Below are 19,106 nucleotides of genomic sequence, written 5' to 3'. Positions count from 1 at the left end.
TGGGGCCTTTGAAAAGTTTCAAAAATGCCAAACATAAAACAAATTTTTTTTAAAAAAAATTGAAAAAGTCCAAAATGACAACATCAAATAAAAACTTATAAGTACAAAAGACCATAGTAACTCATATTTTAAAGGGAAAAAAGGACTGAAAAAAAAGGGCATTTCCCCTATAAAACTTTTAATTTTAGCATAGAACTGCAAAAACTTCCAAATTCAAAATTCAAAATAAATAAATAAAAATGGGCTCATATATTTCCTGGGCACGTGCAGAGTGCACTGTGGGAGCCGGGGTGGGTTCCAGGTTGGGAGAGTAACGAGGCACCCAATGTTTACTAATCAAGTTTCAAAACTGTTTTCAAATTAAGGCAAAAATACATTGGAATGAGAACAAAACAATAATAATTAAAATAAAAAAACAACAATAAAATAAAAGATAATAGGGCTTCTGTGCTTCCCTGGGTATTGAGGTCCTGGTGTGAGTTTGCTAAATTAAAGCAAACCACAAGGTTCCTGCCGGGGGAGGGGCCCAAACAGGACCTGTGAAACTTTCCCAAAGGATTTAAAAAAAAAATCCTTTCAAAATGGAGCTAGACATGTGATGTACTTTGCAAACAAGCAAGAGCTCTTATTTCCAAAGAAGGAGCAAGGGTGACAGCAAAAGGACTACCCAAAAGGACTGTGTTTCTGCACCTGTGCAGAGGGCTTTTGGGCATCCTGCTGGACTGGCTAAAAACAACAACAGGGGATTCTGCTGTAGACGGCAAAAACCAAGCTGTGCAGCCAAAACTGGAGCTTGGGGGGTGGGTGGGTAGGACAGGGCCAGGGAGCCTGTCTTTTTGTACCAGTTTTAAAACTAAATTTATGGCATTACAAAACAAAACAAAATGATATAGGCACAAGGGGCCAAAGCCTGCCCATGAGAGGGACAGCTATCTTTAGATGAGAAAGAGGTCTCCTGGAATGGCCTGGAGATTCTCCCGGAATGGCCTGGAGATGTGATTTTTGGGCGTCTGGTACATGATTTTACTGTACCAGAGACATATAGATGTTTAAGTCCAGAAAAGTACGCACGCAAGAGTGGGGGAACATGCTTTCTGCAACGCTCCAACTTAACTTTCCATTTGCCAACTGTGCGAAAACCGCATTTCATTTTTGAGAGAACAGGGATGTCTAGTTTGGGGAAAAACCGGCCGATTTTCCCACAAAGCAGGCACCTTAAATATTGATTCATTAAAGGTAAAACATACACACAATCCTATTTCATATAAGAGCAAAACATGTTATACAGCTATGTCCTCCCTGTGCCAGATAGACGTCTCTGGGCTAGGGAAGTTTTACTGCAACTGCAAATCATGACTAAAAGCTACACATTTTCAATTTTAGGGTTAAAAAGAGGGAAAACAGGCCGTCATACTAAGGAGGCTCCCTTTTCCTGGGTGGCATTCTTTCAGAACCGCACTAAGAACTAATCAGAACAAACCTTTATTTCCCCCCCATGTTCCTTTATACAAACACACACACACACACACACAATAAAAGGAGACGGAGAAATCACAAGGGGCTTCGTTGGAAGCACGAGAGAGGGGTAAAAACCCTTTCGCTCAGCTTTGGTGCAACGAGGCTTATAAATTGGAAAGGGGGAAGGGTAGCTGGATATTGGAGCACAGAGCTCTGCACTTTTACGGCTTAGCTCTGCTCCCCAATAAACTCATAAAACTAAGGTGGTTCAGAGGGAAAGGAGACTGCCCATTTATACCGCGTTTGATGGGCTCATTGATATTAACAGGACCTGCTTGCCTTGACACGAGGTTTCCCATTTTGGCTCTCAGCATGAGAGGCATCATAGGTAAAGTCCCAGTCAGAGGGTGGGCAAGCTTATTTGAAGCTAATGGGATATAAGTGTGCTTGTGAAAACACTTGAGTGGGCTAGGTTTACAAAGAATACACAGAGATTGCTCACACACAATCACACTCCCGCTACAACATGCATTCTGTTGAGTCTTACAGACCACCTCTCTAATCAAGCACAATATCACTCATTCAAATTTCAGACATACTCATACCCAGACACAATGACATTTATAACCGGTTACACACAAAAAAAAGAAAGAAAAAGAAAAGAAAACAAAGGCATATAATTTTAAAAACACTTATCTAAAAAAAATATCACACAGAGATCTCTTTAATCATTAAACCACATATAAAAGCGCGCAGTCTAGCCCAGCTCATAAACTGCGTAAGGCCCAGTTCAACTCGTAAGCCTTCTAATCTACTTATTTTGCCACCACATATAAAAGCGCGCAGTCTAGCCCCGCTCATAAACTGCGTAAGGCCCAGTTCAACTCGTAAGCCTTCTAATCTACTTATTTTGCCACCTCCCCAAACCGGCTCGTAGAGAGGGGCCTTAATGCCTCTAGTTCCGGCTCATAAAGGCATTAAAAATATAGGATCTAGGCCAGCTCATAAATCCTCTAAGATTCTACTACCAAAAGATCCTATCTGGCTTTTCCTAGCCCTAAAACACACCATACTATAGACCATCCCCCTCCCCTAGACCCAGCTCATAAGGGGGGGGTATTGGGAAATCACTTATTCTACTGTAGAGATATCAGGCCGGCTCGTAGTATCTCTAATGCTAAGGTTCAAGCCCAGCTCTTAGAACCTTTTTAATACTATCAAATTCCTTTAATCTAAAACAAACAAAAAAAATCATGCACACATACATACACACACACCAAAAAATCCTCAAACCACTTACAGTACTGGAAATTTCTAAACACTTAACGCTTCTTAAGCTCCTTTGTTCACAAAAACAGTTCCTTAACAGTAACAATCCTTTACTCACAATTGTCACAAAAACAGATTCGCTACCTAAACAAAGCCTTAAACTAAACGCTTGCTAAAACTAAACTTTTAAAAAGAAGAGGAATACTTACCTACTCCTGGCATAAACAGAGAAATTGCCAAGACATCATCCGAGTCTTTGACGGCACCAACTGTTGGAAGAATTTTCCTTTTGCCCTCTCCCTCGGTCCTTGATGTAAATGGAAAATCTCTGCTAGCCTACTCACCAAAGCTTAGCAAAAACTTTAGTTCGTTGTGCATGGTTCTCTGCCTGCTTCACTTACCAAAAAGCAACCCAGAGAGATCTGGAGAAAACTCTTACACAGCACACAGAACAGATAAAGTAAATCATGCAGCTTTATTATACTTACAAGGAAATATAAAGCAAAGAGAAAAAGCAATACTTAACTAAATATATATATATATGACAGAATATAACAAAACTTACACACATGCAAGACAAACAATTACAGACAAACAATTACAGAGGCCTCTGGGTCAATTCCAGAGAGAGAGATGGCAACAACTGGGAAGCCTGATCTCTTTCCCTAGAATGACAAAATACCAGGATTTTGGGAGGCTCTTTTATAGGTAAAACTGTGGGAGAAAGATTTTTACAACAGCCCTCCTTTCATGTTTTCCCGAAGATAGGCTTGCCATGTTTTTGCTTTGAAGCTTTCTGTTCCCAGAATGTTATTTTCAACAGGGTCTCTGACAATTTGTTTGTTTGTGACAAGTTCCCCCAATTTAGCAGATAGATTGCTGCTGGACCAAATGTTCGTTCTCTCCTTAAACAATTACAAGCATCCTGGTGTGTTTTCTTTTGGGTAACTAGTCTCTAGCCTGCAATTTGCTTTAAGATCAGAGGCCCTAAATTGGAAACTGGGGTCAGCTAAAAAGTCAGGTCTTCGTGTGGCTATAGGTTATAATATTAAGATATAAGTGTGGTTATTTTTAACCCAAACTCATTTAATATAAACTAATATTTTTAATATGAACTAATGTTCAATACAAAAAATTCTCGCGACAACCGCAAACTATGCCATCTCCAGGATCACTCTGGATCCTCGCTCATTTAAACCCCCTTTTTAGTAGCACAAACTGAATAGTGTGAGTGGTACCCCAGAAACCACTGATATTTAGGGTTGCCAACCTCCAGGATTGCCAGGTCCCCCCTCTCCTCTGGCAGGAGGCTTTTGGGGCAGAGCTGAGTAGATCGCGCATGTGCGCTGACTCGCCGACGCAAGGTCCTTTAAAGGACTCTGAGGTCCTTTAAAGAAAAACCATGATAAAGTATTTTTAATATGTTCAAGTAGAATTTTAAATGTTTATATTCAACCACATCAAGTTATTCTACACCAAATGTAATAAACATTATTTCATACTTCCCCCCCCACAGAAACCTGGAATAGACTTTGGAGATGTTTCTTCTAGAAAAGAACTAAGGAAGAAACTGAATTGTAAAAGCTTTGATTGGTATATCAAAAATGTGTATCCTAATTTAGTACCTCAGACTACCATTGTGGCCTATGGAATAGTAAGTAAACATAAGCATTTCTCATGCAAATAACTCAATGTAGTAATATATTTTATCCCTTAAGAGTTACTCCATAAAGGAAAATCTTGATTTTTAAAAAATAATAATCAAATAGGGTTAAGAGTGTGAGAGCATCCATGGGGAAGGGATTCCATGATATTGGAGGCATCGTCTGAAGGGCATCTGGATGATCAAGCATTTCCACACACACCTCTCCTCCTTCCTAATTGCCATTCCTATAAGAAGTTTTTCCTCTTTAAAAAAGGCCATTATTGAGATGTTACACATATTTGTATGCCGTGTCTGCTTTAAGGGACTCAAAGCAGGAAATCCCTTGTTGACCTTAATGTAGGGTATGTGTGTGGGTGTTCATAGAAGAGGACATGTTTTCTCATGACAATATGTACTGCGAATTGGATATCTCTCTCATCTGATCCATTTTTACAGACGATCTCGTCATCTTCCTCCCATTCTGGAATGGTCCCATTCAACTCCACCCCCTGCCTAGCAAGTGAAAATTAACACTTTTAGCAGCTATACACATTTGGCATTTTTAAACCACACATTTCAACTTTCTGCTCAATGCCCCTTGTCTTTCCACATCAAACCCTGGGGGCCAAGTTCTGTCAGGAAAGTTGAAGAAGCTCTACCAGTTTAATGATCGCCCTCCCCAAATTATGATTCCTAGGATGCTTTGGAGGAAGCTGAAATAGTCAATTCAGTATAAAATGGTTTGTTTGTAGTGAGGAGGTAGACTAGGATTGCCAGCCTCCAGGTACTAGCTGGAGATCTCCTGTTATTACAACTGATCTCCATCCGATAGAGATCAGTTCACCTGGAGAAAATGGCTACTTTGGCAATTGGACCCTATGGCCTTGAAGTCCCTCCCCAAACCCCACCCTCCTCAGGCTCCACCCCAAAAACCTCCCACTGGTGGCAAAGAGGGACCTGGCAACCCTAAGGTAGACACATGGCTTACATCTCTGCTTATAATGAAAAAGTCAGTGGCTTGTTTACTTGGAAAATAAATTGCTGGAGTTTGTAAGGGTGACATCTGTCCTCACAGGAATGTGGAGACAGAAGCCTTGAGAAAAGACCACGTGAAATCTATACAACCCCCCAACATCAAAATTTATAATACAAAGGCAATCACATTCAGAGTTCCTTGCTGCTTTTACTTACTTGAAGAAGACATACCAGCTTTCAAATCTGAATGAATGTGGAAGAGGTCCTGTGTGTTCAAGAAACCCAATGAACAACCTTGTAGCTGTGTTATCAGACCTTAAGAAAACCAGTTTGCCCTGCCTGTCTTTGGTGGAGTCTTTTATATTTATTGGACATTCATTGGGCTTATTGTAATAGCCTCAGCACATTAATGATTGAGTTACTGATCTTGGCAATGAGGAGATCAAGTTTTTAAGGTGTTCTACATATCATTGTTTCTCACTTTGTTCCCCATTAATAGTTCTAAAGCCAGTCTTTTAGCAAGTTTCCTTTACCTCACAGATGAAAAACACATTAAGCGAGGACATCTGCATAGATCAAGGCCCAGTGCTTGAAAATACTCCCATAATGTATGGATGTCATGGATACAGCTCACAGGTAATTTTAAGGCAAATACTATTTAGGGTTGGCATCTGCTGGACTCTTTCACTAAGCGCTGAAGACGATAACCATTGTGTATATAAGTGATATCTGCGATCTCAAATTGTCTAATTAAAAAAAATCTATTTCCAGTGCAGATCTCTAGTTATGCAGTTTGCAGATCTCGAGCATCATCTGTGTTGTGTTCTGCTGAGGGTTCAGCAAAGATTACTTTTGCAGGGGAGGTCTACACATCACATAGAGGGATCCTGTGGTTCAATTTCTCCCAGGTCCCTCACAGCAAAGTCTCTTCATGCTCCTGGTTAAAGTTAGGCTAGCCAAGCTCCAGGTACTAGCTGGAGATCTCCTGCTATTACAACTGATCTCCAGCCAATAGAGATCAGTTAACCTGAAGAAAATGGCCACTTTGGCCATTGGACTCCATGGCATTGAGGTCCCTCCCCTCCCCAAACCCCACCCTCCTCAGGCTCTGCTCCAAAAAACTCCTGCTGGTGGTGAAAAGGGACCTGGCAACCCTAGTTAAAGTAGTGTATGCCTGTGGTGCTTTGGAAGAGCAAGGCAAGTAGATCTCTCTGTATGAGGTACAGACAGGCCCCTCTTTTATTATAGTAACCACGTGCAAGAGCTGGAGGTGGGGAGGGGGTCAAAAATTCTTCTCAATTTCTCACCAGATTTTGGAGTTCCAAAATTACCAGGTCTGTTTTCCCAGAGTAGAAATGATACACTTATGAATTGTCCAGTGTTCTTTCCCTCCCCCTCCAAATTTTCTACACATTTTTGGCATACACATTTTTCAGTTTTCTGGGTTCATTGGCACCCTTTTCACTCTTGTGCATATGCATGTTCTTAAAATACTGCAAATAAAGCAATCTTTATGTTGGTTGTACATATGGTTGTATCAAGAGTCTGTTTGAGTGGTGTTTTACCAGTATACAGAAGATCACTTGTGTTTCGGTAAAATACTGCTCAGTACGAGACTTGATGCAGTCATATGTATGACTGCATCGAGTCTGTGGTTTTTTAAACCATTTTTATCATGGTGTATTTGTGCATAAGTAAGGGGGGATGCTAATGAGCTAAACTTGCTCTATGCTTCAGTTCTGGAAATAATGTGAGAAATACTCCTAATTAAACTAGAAGTCCTGAACAGTAGAACAGAGCACAGATCAAAACACAGAATAAGGGGGGTGGGGGAGAACTCTGTTTATCCCTTTTGAACTCCCTCACAACTCTGCAAGGGGTGTTAGTCTGAGGATTACCAGCTAATGTGCAAGCTAATCTGGTGAGCCACCAAGTCACCTTCATAGCTGAGCAACAGTTTGTACCACAGTGTCCTACATACTCTCATGCTTCTCCCCCCAATTATTCAGTTTGATCCTGTGTGTGTGTGTGTGTTAAGTGCTGTCAAGTCGCTTCCGACTCATGGTGACCATATGAATCAATGTCCTCCAAAACATCCTATTTTTAAAGCCTTGCTCAGGTCTTGCGAATTGAGGGCTGTGGCTTCCTTTATAGAGTCAATCCATCTCTTGTTGGGTCTTCCTCTTTTCCTGCTGCCTTCAACTTTTCCCAGCCTGATTGTCTTTTCCAGTGACTCTTGTCTTCTCATAATGTGACCAAAGTACGATAGCCTCAGTTTAGTCATTTTAGCTTCTAGGGTCATTTCAGGCTTGATTTGATAGTTTGATCCTACTGATCCAGCTTTTAAGCAGAGGATCCTTCCACTGGGGAAAAGTGCCTCCATTGGTGGAACAGATCCCATGGAATCCAACCAATCAGTCTGTGTCCAAATTTCAAAAGCATGCTATAATAGGGTGGATTAGCAATGGACTAAGTCCAAAAAGCCCGGCCACAATGAAGGATCACCTTGATTTTCATGGAGAATCTGGCTTTATGTGTTGGATACTGTTACCGTATATACTGCTGGCTGATGTTGGGGTCAGATTAACTAAGATGTTACTAAAATGCCATGTACTGTTCTTTGCCAGCACATGTTCTATCATAGCACCGGAGAGATCTATCTTGGAGGTTTACGATCTCAGCGTAATGCAGCTGATCGATGCATGGTTGATACAGGCCAAGGAGAGCTGCCCTTTCTAGAGAAATGTGATGAGGCTATTAGAAAGGGCCTGAGCATGCACTGGGACTTCAAACAGGTAAGGTTTTACACTCCACTGTGTCTTAAATAATTCAGAAAGAACAAACATTAAGGACATGCATTTCTTAGGACAAGTTGCTAGGTCATCTTCTCTTGGCTGCATTGGGATTCTCTGGATCAGAAAATTCTGTGGGACAAAAATGTCTGAATGTCCTATAAATATTGTTTGCTTTGCAAATTGGCAGACTTGCATTTTAAGAAGATTTTTTAAGAATATATTTATTCAAACTATTATGATTTACATTTTTATTTCTACCTGTATTTGTGGAACAATAATTATTTGTGGAACAACAATAATTAATTTTAATCTTATTATTTTGCATTTTGTTCTAGGGGGCAGCTGTAACTAACAGAAAAACTAAAAGATGTCTTGAAATCGTGAAAGATCAGGGGGCATCAGTTTACAGACTTGTTTTGCAAAACTGCACAGGTCAAAAGTGGACCATTCAACATACTGTGAAAGACTGGGGAAGAAAAGCAACTGCTGGATAGTTTATATTGTTCAGTTGAACAAACAAACAACGTGAGATTTTAAATACCTGCTTGAGAACTAGAGGAAATCTGTACAAGTAAGAAAATGTTGACTAGAGGGAGCGTGAAGAATAAAATCTCTTATTTAAAAAGATGCTGCTGAACATTTGATTTTTGGCTGTTAACTGCATTTTAGGTGGCTGGAAATCATACCCTCTGAAAAGGAAGTTTTTTGGGGTAGAATTGTGTTGATGAGACTGAGGAATGCAAGCCTTTTAAATGTGTTGGAAATTCCTGAAAATACAGCATGCGGCGTCTGCGGGGAAGAGGTGCCCAGTGGTGGCGGTTAAAATCCCGCCAATCCACCGGGTTGCCCGCCAGCCAGCTGAAGGCCAGTGGGCCCGCGTGCTCGCACGCTCCGCATGCGTCACTTCCAGGTTTACCCGGAAGCAACGTGGACGCTCTGGCAACCTTGGCTGAAAAGCTATGGGTTCCATAGAGTTGGCCGGGATTGCTAGAGCATCCACGTTGCTTGCGGGTAGACCGGGAAGTCATGCAGGTGCGTTGTGTGGGGTGCGCGCGTGTGCCACACCAGGCGCATGTGCGCATTGCGCACGTCCGCCACAGCCCCGCAAAGCTCCCGCCAGTGGAGCTGCGGGACCTGGGAAGCCTAACCTGAGATCCTGGAGAGCCATTGCCAGTCTGAGTAGACAATAGTGACCTTAATGGATCAATGGTCTGATGCAGGACAAGGCGACTTAATGTGTTTACCTCTCCTGCGATGATCTCGTGTTTCCTGTTTGATATCCCCAGCTAGCGTTGCCAGATCCCCCCTGGCCACTGGCAGGGGATGGGGGTAGGGTTTTCAGATCCAGGTTGGGAAGCTTTTGGAGGTTTGGGGATGGAGTCTGGGGAGGGCAGGGATATCAGTGGGGTACAGGGCAATAGTGTCCAACCCCCAAAGCATCTGTTTTCTCCAGGGGAACTGCTTTCTGTAGTCTGGAGCTGAGCCATAATTCTGGGGGATCCCCAGATCCCACCTGGCAGCTGGCATCCCTAACCAGGTGGGGCTTGGGGTAGGCATGCATGGAGACTGCTGAGCAGCTTGGCTACTGCCCAAGCCCCAGGAGGGGTGTGCAGCCACCCAGCTATTCCTCTTCTTTCCTCCTCCGTAGAGGCAGGGATGGGGATTTGGATGGTCGGGGACCTGCTCAGCCTCGGGCACCTGCCCTGGATGCCACAGGGCTAAGACCTCCCCTGCTTGGAAATTCAACACAGGTTGTTATCCTCCTCACTATGGCAGGGAATAACTTCTAGATGGCGGATCCTTCAAATATATACATCCAAGGAGGTAAAGAGCATTCTAAGTCTCAGTGTTATGGATTTACTTGTTATGTGCCTTCTTGAATAACCTACTGTTTTGCACAGGTTTGGAATACTTCCCTGTGTATTTAATAGTTATCATGCAACCAAGCTTACTTTCTTGAGAGACCTGTTCGTCATGACTTTTCTCTCCAATTCTCTGATTATCTTTTAAACTAGAAGTTCCCAGCCTCAACATTTCTGATCTTAAAATGTATAAATGGTTTTTCAGGATGTGTTCGAAACCTTTACTGCTAAATATTTAATACCTTAGTAACATGCTACAGACATGCGTGTTATATATGTCAATAAATGTATACACTGAAATGGCCTCACCTGTTTGCTTTATTTGACCTCTTAGTTCTTGTTTTGTGTTTGTGGAAGAATAGGAATATGGATTGTGGTAGGTTTCTCTATGTTGGCCAGTTTTCATAGATGGGTGTATTGCTTGGTGTGACCTTCAAACTCATGGAATAGCTGAAGTACTCCTAGCTGGGCGCACGGTCTCCACTCCTTGACTGCACAGACCCGACCCCTTGGTGGGTGTCTCCAGAGCAGGGGATCCTCTTTTAAAATCTCAGATCATCATGTTTAGTTTGATCCTCAAGTGGAGGGATCACACAAATGTTAAACTCCAGGCCAGGAATGCCATCTTCCAAGTGGTGCCTGGAGCTCTATTGGAATCACAACTGATTTCCTGCTACAGAGATTAGTTCCCAAGGAGAAAATGGCTGCTTTGGAGGGTGGACTGTATGTTGGGTTGCCAACCTCCAGGTGGTTGTAGTCAAAAACACAGTTGTAGGCTATATACCGGTAAATAAACCAAATGTGTTATATTTAAAGCATATAACATGTGGCATGAAAAAAGCAAATAGTTTTAGCTAAAGCATTTCTGAGGTATATACACAAACCCAGACGCTGAATTGAATTGAATAAGGCTTCCGTGAATTATTGGGGTGGCTGAAGAAGATTTGAAACAGGCATTTACCGGTATCCTATACCACTACCAAACGAACAACAGCCTATCATACTTAATTCAAGAAGGAGATTTTGCTATGTCTATATGTATTTCTGTTAACGCCTGCTCTGCAGCATTTTTGTTGTTGTTGATGTGTACTTATGTTACATTATGGAAATAATAATGTACATATAACAAAAACTATTTGCTTTTTTCATGCCACATAATATATGCTTTAAATATAACACATTTGGTTTATTTATATAGCCTACAACTGTGTTTTTGATTACAACTATACCTACAGTTGAAATTACTGGTTTGAAAACCTCCAGGTGGTGGCTGGCAACCTCCCGCTATTACAGCTGATCTCCAGGAAACCAAGATCAGTTCAGCTGGAGAAAATGTCTGCTTTGGAAGGTGTAGTCTGTGGTTTTATACCCTATTGAAGTCCCTCCCCTCCCCAAACCGCGTCTTCCTTAGGCTCCACCCCCAAAATCTCCAGGTATTTCCCAGCCCAGAGCTGGCAACCCTAACTATGGCGTTATACCCCACTGAGGTCCCCTTCTTCCCCAAACCATGCCTTGCCAAGGCTCTGCCTCCAAATCTTCAGGAATTACCCAAGCTGGAGTTGGCAGTCCTACTCCTGCCCTGTGCTGGCTTAGTTGAGGGATGAGAAGAAGGAGCTCAGCAGGTTGCCCGTGTACCTTCAAGCACAGATGTGTGGGAAGAGTTTTCTAAAAAGGAAATGAGCAAAGTCCCCAGGTAAAAAGGGTAGCTTGTATCCTACTACACTCTGATCCTCTGACCTATGAAAGGGGTTCAGAGCCAGCTTCTTAGGCTTCAGACTTGGCCTAGTGGAGTGATAGGTAGGGTTGCCAGGTTTCTCTTCTCTGCTGGCGGGAGGTTTTTGGGGCAGAGCCTGAGGAGGGTGGGGTTTGGGGAGGGGAGAGACTTCAATGCCATAGAGTCCAATTGTGAAACCGGCCATTTTCTCCTGGGGAACTGATCTCTATTGGCTGGAGATCAGTTGTAATATCAGGAGATCTCCAGCTAGTACCTGGAGGTTATACCAAAAAAAATCAGCACGAAGGCTCTGTTCTTAAACATCAAATTATATTCACCAATTATGAGTATTCCTTATTTATATAACACACTGTATGTATCAAAATAAACATAAAACATTTCCACAAGATAATACAAAGTGTTAATTCACACTGGTCAATTTCAAAATCAGTTACTCAAGTGTAAGCTACAGAAGAGTCCAAATGAAATTCAATAGCAAACTAAAGCATAAATCGCACTGCGGCTGCTTCCCGCAGCCGAAAGTCAAGGAATCTGCATAGCTTGTATATAATGAAGTTTAAAGAAACTTTAAATGGAAATGTTTAATGTGGAAATGTTTTATGTTTATTTTGATACATACAGTGTGTTATATAAATAAGGAATACTCATAATTGGTGAATATAATTTGATGTTTAAGAACAGAGCCTTCGTGCTGATTTCTTTAGTACCTGGAGGTTGGCAACCCTAGTGATAGGATACTAGTCACTGTTTTTATTAACAGAGAGACCAGGTCTCCCGCTCCACCTCTTGGTCTCCCTTTTTGCTACCTGCCACCACTTGATTGGGCAATGGGGGGGGGGAGAGGTGGAATCGCCAGAATAGCATCATTGTGCTGATGGCGGGACATCATTTCGCACAAATACCAGGAATGATGTCACATTGCTGACATGATATCAACATGTCAGTATAGGATTTGACCAGACTAAGAATTTACCCTACTCTGTGGTTTGGGGCGGCATAGTCTAGAAATCTCATCCCCACTTCATATCAGCGACAAGACATCATTTCCAGGTATTCTCTGAAAATGATGTTTTTCTGAAGCCAGGTTGTTAGGGTTGCCAGCCTCCTGGTGCTAGCTGGGGATCTCCTGCTATCTCCAGCCAATAGAAATCAGTTCCCCTGGAGAAAATGGCGACTTTGGCAATTGGACTCTATGGCATTGAAGTCCCTCCCCTCCCCAAACCACGCCCTCCTCAGGCTCCTCCCCAAAAACCTCCCGCCGGTGTCGAAGAGGGACCTGGCAACCCTACATGGTCTCCTTTCCCTCCATTCCTACCCCCTCCCTCTCCTGCTGATTGCCAGCCATTAAAAATACATTAATTCTGATTGTGTGGCTTAATTTTTATTTAATTGACATTTACTTCTAGCTGCCACAGTCTACGGAGGAAAGCATTCTTTGCCATTTTTATGCAGACTATGAGTTTTTGTTATCACATCAAAGAGGGTGCAGAGCAACTGAGGTCTTTTGAAAAGATGCGTTCAGATGCAGCTCATGGCTGGCTAACAAGGAACCCTCTATCTGTTGCACAAGTCTCTGCTACAGCAACTGACTATCGTATTAGGCCCGTTCAGTATTCTTGCCGTGTCACACTCGTTCGGTTTGCTGCATCTCGTGGCATGCCTTGGTGTGCCAGGGCCTGAAATGAAACAGCAGGGTCGCAGATCAAAAGAAATCCAATATAACTGGTACACGTTTTGACAAATATTCATAGTGAGAGGTGTTAGACTAACATTTGCTCGTTTTTCCTGGTGCATTAGATGTTTTATTCTAGAGCAGGGGTCCCCCACCATTTAAAGCCTGCAGGTGCTTTTGGTATGCTGACACGGTGGTGGGCACAACCACAAAATGGCTGCCACAGGAGGCAGAGCCAACAACAAAATGGCTGCTGCAGGAGGCGAAGAGAATTGCAAAATGTCAGGGGTTGAAGTTATGCATAACATTAATAGTAACACTTCACCATTTTAGGCACAAGTTTTGTTTAACAAGATGCCTTTTAAAAGGAACATACTGTTTTAAAATATTTTCTTGCATACATACAGTGAAAATCCTTGGACTGTGATGGCAGCTGCTGCCAAAATATGGTCAAAAACAAAAAGGGGAACCTTAAAGACTTACTTTCATTGGATTGTAACCTGTTGTAATGTTTATTGTATTTATCAGCTTCCTTTTACTGCATTGTGTTCTACTTTTGTTGAAGACTTTCTGCATTATGGTATGCCATGCTTTAGACAGTTTTTTTTAATTGCATTGCTTTCCATTTCTGTAATCCTAGTCCTAATGCACTGTTTATTGAAAGTCTTTGCTGTTTCTGTGAATTTATTTTTATATTTTGGAATCTGCGTATAGTTTGAATGAGAATGGCGGACTATAAATGAAGATGATGATGATAATGCTGGCTTCCTCCACAAATTGGTGGATATTGCACTTGCAAATGGTTGTTGTAAAGCAACAGTAGTGCAATAGCCAACAAGATATGGATACTGCCATTGTGGCATGCGCAGATTAAAGCCCACTTTGTCAGATATATGAAGTTGTATTTTCAGTCAGCAGGTCATACATAAACATAGGAATGTACTCTGTACTCCTATATGATACCACTGAGTCATAAGCAACCTCGTCTTCTGGGGGAGATTCCTACCTTGCTAATGGAGGGTTGCTGAATCCGGGTTGGGAATAGAGCTGCCAGGTCCCTTAGCTCCACTGGTTTTCATGGAGTTTCGGCGGAGGTTGCTAGAGCATCCGCGTCATTTCTGGGTAAACCCAGAAGTGATGTGGGCACGGCATGTGGGTGTGTGTGCACACATTGCCTGCTGACCCTCAGCTGGTTGGTGGGCAGCGGGGTGGATCAGTGGGTTTTTGCCCGCCACCACCAAGCACTTGGCAACCCTAGTTGGGAATAGGGTTGCCAGGTCCGTCTTCACCATCGGTGGAGATTTTTGGGGTGGAGCCTGAGGAGGGAGAGGTTTGGGGAGGGGAGTGACTTCAGTGTCATAGAGTCCAATTGCCCAAGTGGCCATTTCCTCCAGGTGAACTGTTTTCTATCATCTGGAGATCAGTTGTAATAGCAGGAGATCTCCAGCTAGTACCTGGAGGTTGGCAACCCTAGTTGGGAAATTCCTGGAGATTTAGGGGTAGAGCCTGGAGAGGGAAGGGTTTGGGAAGGGGAGGGACCTCAGCAGAGTATGATGCCATAGAGCAAGATCACAGTCAGCTCAGTGGGCTTGCCTAGCAACCAAGGCACTATAGCGTGGGACTAGCCAATCCCAGCAGGACCTAAGGTTGAGTGAAAGCAGCAGCCACCGCAGCTGGGAGAATAAAATGAGATGGTGGGTTGGGAGGGGGACAAAGTAGAGAAAAGCTGGAGGGGAGATGGTAAAATGAGGAGTGGAGGAAATGCTGGGAAAAGAGAGGAGGTGGACGCTAGTGGAGGAGATAGGGTTTCTTTCCCTTCTGAGTCTTGCACGTCTCCAACTTGTTGAACTAATTAATCAACTAGATGTGGTGGTCCTAATCTTAATTACCCCTCTTTTATGTGGTGGACAGTGCTATCAAGTCACAGCTGACTTACGAGTTTTTTCAAGGCAAAAGGCGTTCAGAGGTGGTTTGCCATTGCTTACCTCTGGATTTCCTTGGTGGTCTCCCATCCAAATACCAACCAGAGCTGATCGTGCTTAGCCTGCAAGATCTGATCAGGCTAGCTTGGACCAACCAGGTCAAGGCATTCCTCTTTTCTACTCACCAATGAAGAGGTAGGAAATGCACTCTTCTACACCACTAGCACAAGTTCTGGTTTCCCAGCAGTTCCCTCCATTGAGGCAATGGTAGCACCTCAGAGACTCCACAGCTGAGAGAAAAAAGAGGCTAAATGAAGACCCAGAGAACTGAAAAGGAACCAATCCAGTGTTAATAGCATAGTTGTTGTCAGAGAAACGTCTACCAAGGATTTTTTAAAAAGGTAAAGGTCCCCTGTGCAAGCACTGGGTCATTCTTGACCCATGGGGTGACGTCACATCCCGACGTTTCCAAGGCAGACTTTGTTTGCGGGATGGTTTGCCAGTGCCTTCCCCAGTCATCTTCCCTTTACCCCCAGCAAGCCGGGTCCTCATTTTACCGACGTCAGAAGGATGGAAGGCTGAGTCAACCTTGAGCCGGCTACCTGAAACTGACTTCCGTCGGGATCGAACTCAGGTCATGAGCAGAGCTTTTGACTGCAGTACTGCAGCTTAACACTCTACGCCACGGGGCTCCTTATCAAGGATTGGGGAATGTAAAACTACAATGTTTGTAGTGTAAAACTTTCAGAAAGTGGAAGAGTGTCTCCGTGTATGATGGAGACGAGGAGAGCTTAAGCTGAGAGCGCTCCAGGAAATTTTCTGTTGCCTTGGGCTCGCTCAAGGCACGATTTGGTTCAATCCCACTGGCATTTCCCCCTCTGATTTGGGAAAAATTCTAAGGTAATTTATATGGAAGGAGAGGCAATATAGAATCGGGGTCAGAATCTGAAGGAGAATTGGAAATCTGACAGTCTACAACTAGAAAGGACATGAGACATATGTGCCTTAATTAAAATAGGAAAACTGGTGAAAGCTCCCAGCCCTAGTATGATACCAATAGAATTGTTGAAAGTGGATCCTGAGTAGTAGGTAGGGTTGCCAGCCTCCAGGTACTAGTTGGAGATCTCCTGCTATTACAACTGATCTCCAGCCGATAGGGATCAGTTCACCTGGAGAAAATGGCCGCTTTGGCAATTTGACTCTATGGCATTGAAGTCCCTCCCCTCTACAAACTCCACCCTCCTCAGGCTCCGCTCCCAAAATCTCCCACCGGTGACAAAGAGGGACCAGGCACCCCTAGTGGTAGGCTATACTTTTAACCCCATTATTTACAAAAATTAATGGAGCTGGTTAATTCCCAGTGAAATGGAAGGGGTCTATTCTTGTTCCAATTTATAAAAAGAGCTCAAGATATGAACCAGCAAATTATAGACCAATTTGATTACTATCAGTAGTCTCCAAATTTTATTCTGCCTATCTGAACGTTAGGCGACAGAATGAGTGGTGAATGAACAAATTGTTATCCAGGAAAAGGCAGGGTTTCAAAGAGGTTTAGGAGTTACAGATCATGGGTTAGTGCTACGCTTTCTGGCAGAAAAATATATTTCTATGAAAGGAGCACATTTATATGCAGCGATCATGGATTTATATAGTGCTTTTGATTCTATCTTATGAGAGAGATTGTGGGATAAGTTGGAGAAACCTTTATTACCGCAGGCTCTTATGGATAATGAAAAAAAAACCCATAATGGTATTTACATGAGAGCTAGGTGTGAGCTTCATAGTAATCTATCAAAGAGGATTAATCAAGATAGAGGAGTACAGCAAGGCTCATTGCTAGCTCCAACATTATTCAACCTTTGCATCAATAATCTTTTGTGCTCCTTCGGAGATAAGAGTCACCATTCCCCCATACTAGCTAATAAGGAGGTTTGCATTTCTGTTATATGCAGTTGATGCGGTTTTGCTTTCTCAAACTGAAATTGGCTTACGCCAAGCTCTAAGGTATTTCTCCAAATTTTGTAAAGATGAGGAATAATAATTAACTGTGATAAATCAAATGCAATGATTTTTACTTATTGTGCAGGCCTCAATAAAGTTAATTGGATAGCGAATGGTAAGACTTTGGACCATATACAACAATTTAAATATCCAGGGCTCTTTTTTAGTACAATTTCAGCTGGAAATACCATCGGACATTAGCACTAGAGAAGGCCAGAATAACTGCTAATGCTATCTCAAGATATTGCTATAAGGAGGGAAGACGTTATATCCCCTCAGCCCTGGCTGTATTTCAGGCTAAAGTAATTCTGCAAGTAATTTATGGGCAGAAATATGGATTGAGGAAGTTAATGAAAAAAACTAAGAATTGGGGTAGCATCTTTGTTCTCCAAATCTACCAAATTCACTTTGCAAATACTTTAAACCTGAGAGAATGGACTCACCTTGTGTCAAAATCACAGCGACAAAGATTAATGCAACGAGGTGCCTCATTTTTTCCTGGAATGTCTGTCACTTAAACCAGTGTTGGCAGCAGAAGAAACTAGTAGAGGAAAGAGAGGAATCAAAGCTGCTTGCCTTTGTAGATGTCTCTTCCCCCTCCCCCCAGGGCAACAGCTGGCTGGTGTAGCTCTGTAAGTAGAGTTACCCCTTTCTAAACCCATTGACTTTCATAGACTAACAGTGCAATCCTAAAGAGAGTTACTCCAGTCTAACCCCATTCATTTCAATGGGTTTAGACTGGAGTAACTAACTCTGCAAAGGATTGAGCTGTTAGAAGGGTGTAACACAGCCACAAGGACTTTGGTCAGCAGTGTGTAGGGTCGCCAGGTCCCTCTCTGCCACAGGTGGGAGGTTTTTGAGGCGGACCCTGAGGAGGGTGGGGTTTAGGGAGGGGAGGGACTTCAATACCATAGAGTCCAGTTGCCAAAGCTGCCCTTTTCTCCAGGTGAACTGATCTCTATCGGCTGGAGATCAGTTGCAATAGCAGGAGATCTCCAGCCACCACCTGGAAGTTGGAGAAAATGAAGGCTCAGTGCTGTGCGGATAATGGAAGAGATCCAAACAGCACTCACAAAATATATAAATAAATAAATTAATTTATAAAGTGCATAAAGGTGCAAAAAGTGAACACACACGCACACACACACATATATACAAAATGCACTATAAGATACACATACAAAATTCTCCATATCAGTCCAGCATAATATAATGAAGCTTATAAATGTCCTGTAAGTCAGGTAAGTCAATATATATTGTCCATGATGGACTTTTTTGTGCTTATTTGGCAGCTGGAGAGCAGATGTCTGAGGCAAGAGCCACGATGAGAGAATATCAATCAGGAAGTGTCGTCTAGATCTGGAACACATTTCGCGTTGGCTTCATCAGCAATATGTATCTGCGTATTGTAGGATAAATATACAATGCTAATACAACAATTCTACATAAATAAATATAATAAATTTAAAATATCATGCTTCATTAATGTATCAAAAAGAATTTTTGAGATTTTTTAAGAGAGAAAGAGAGTCAGCCATCATAATAAATTAAAAATAATCTTACCCAAAGAGTTCATGGAATAAACATAATTTCAAGCTGGACCAGAAGGATTTCTGCTTAGGTCTCCAAGTCATGTAATGAAACTAACAAAGTGAAGGTTGAAATAGACAAAACTGCGAATTAACCCCGCATTTCATTGAAAAGGGACATGGGGACAACGATATGGTTTTCTGTGTCCTGTGGCAGTATCAGGGTTGTCCCTATGATTCTCA

General features: G+C 42.6%; 1 protein-coding gene across 1 annotated transcript in view; it reads left to right on the top strand.

Annotated features, from left to right (window-relative positions):
- GALNT8 (polypeptide N-acetylgalactosaminyltransferase 8) overlaps nucleotides 1-8,636 on the top strand; it is a 39,646-nt gene extending 31,010 nt beyond the window's left edge. The window contains exons 8-11 of the mRNA XM_056862315.1: nucleotides 4,244-4,381; nucleotides 5,888-5,983; nucleotides 7,975-8,142; nucleotides 8,478-8,636. Coding sequence (XP_056718293.1) covers nucleotides 4,244-4,381; nucleotides 5,888-5,983; nucleotides 7,975-8,142; nucleotides 8,478-8,636 — 561 coding nt within the window. The remainder of the gene's footprint in view (nucleotides 1-4,243; nucleotides 4,382-5,887; nucleotides 5,984-7,974; nucleotides 8,143-8,477) is intronic.
- Nucleotides 8,637-19,106: the final 10,470 nt, after the last annotated feature.

Source organism: Euleptes europaea, chromosome 17 (genome assembly GCF_029931775.1).
Source record: "Euleptes europaea isolate rEulEur1 chromosome 17, rEulEur1.hap1, whole genome shotgun sequence".
NCBI lineage: Eukaryota > Metazoa > Chordata > Lepidosauria > Squamata > Sphaerodactylidae > Euleptes > Euleptes europaea.
The sequence above is the reverse complement of the archived record's forward strand: the minus strand, read 5'-3'. Positions and strand labels throughout refer to the sequence as shown.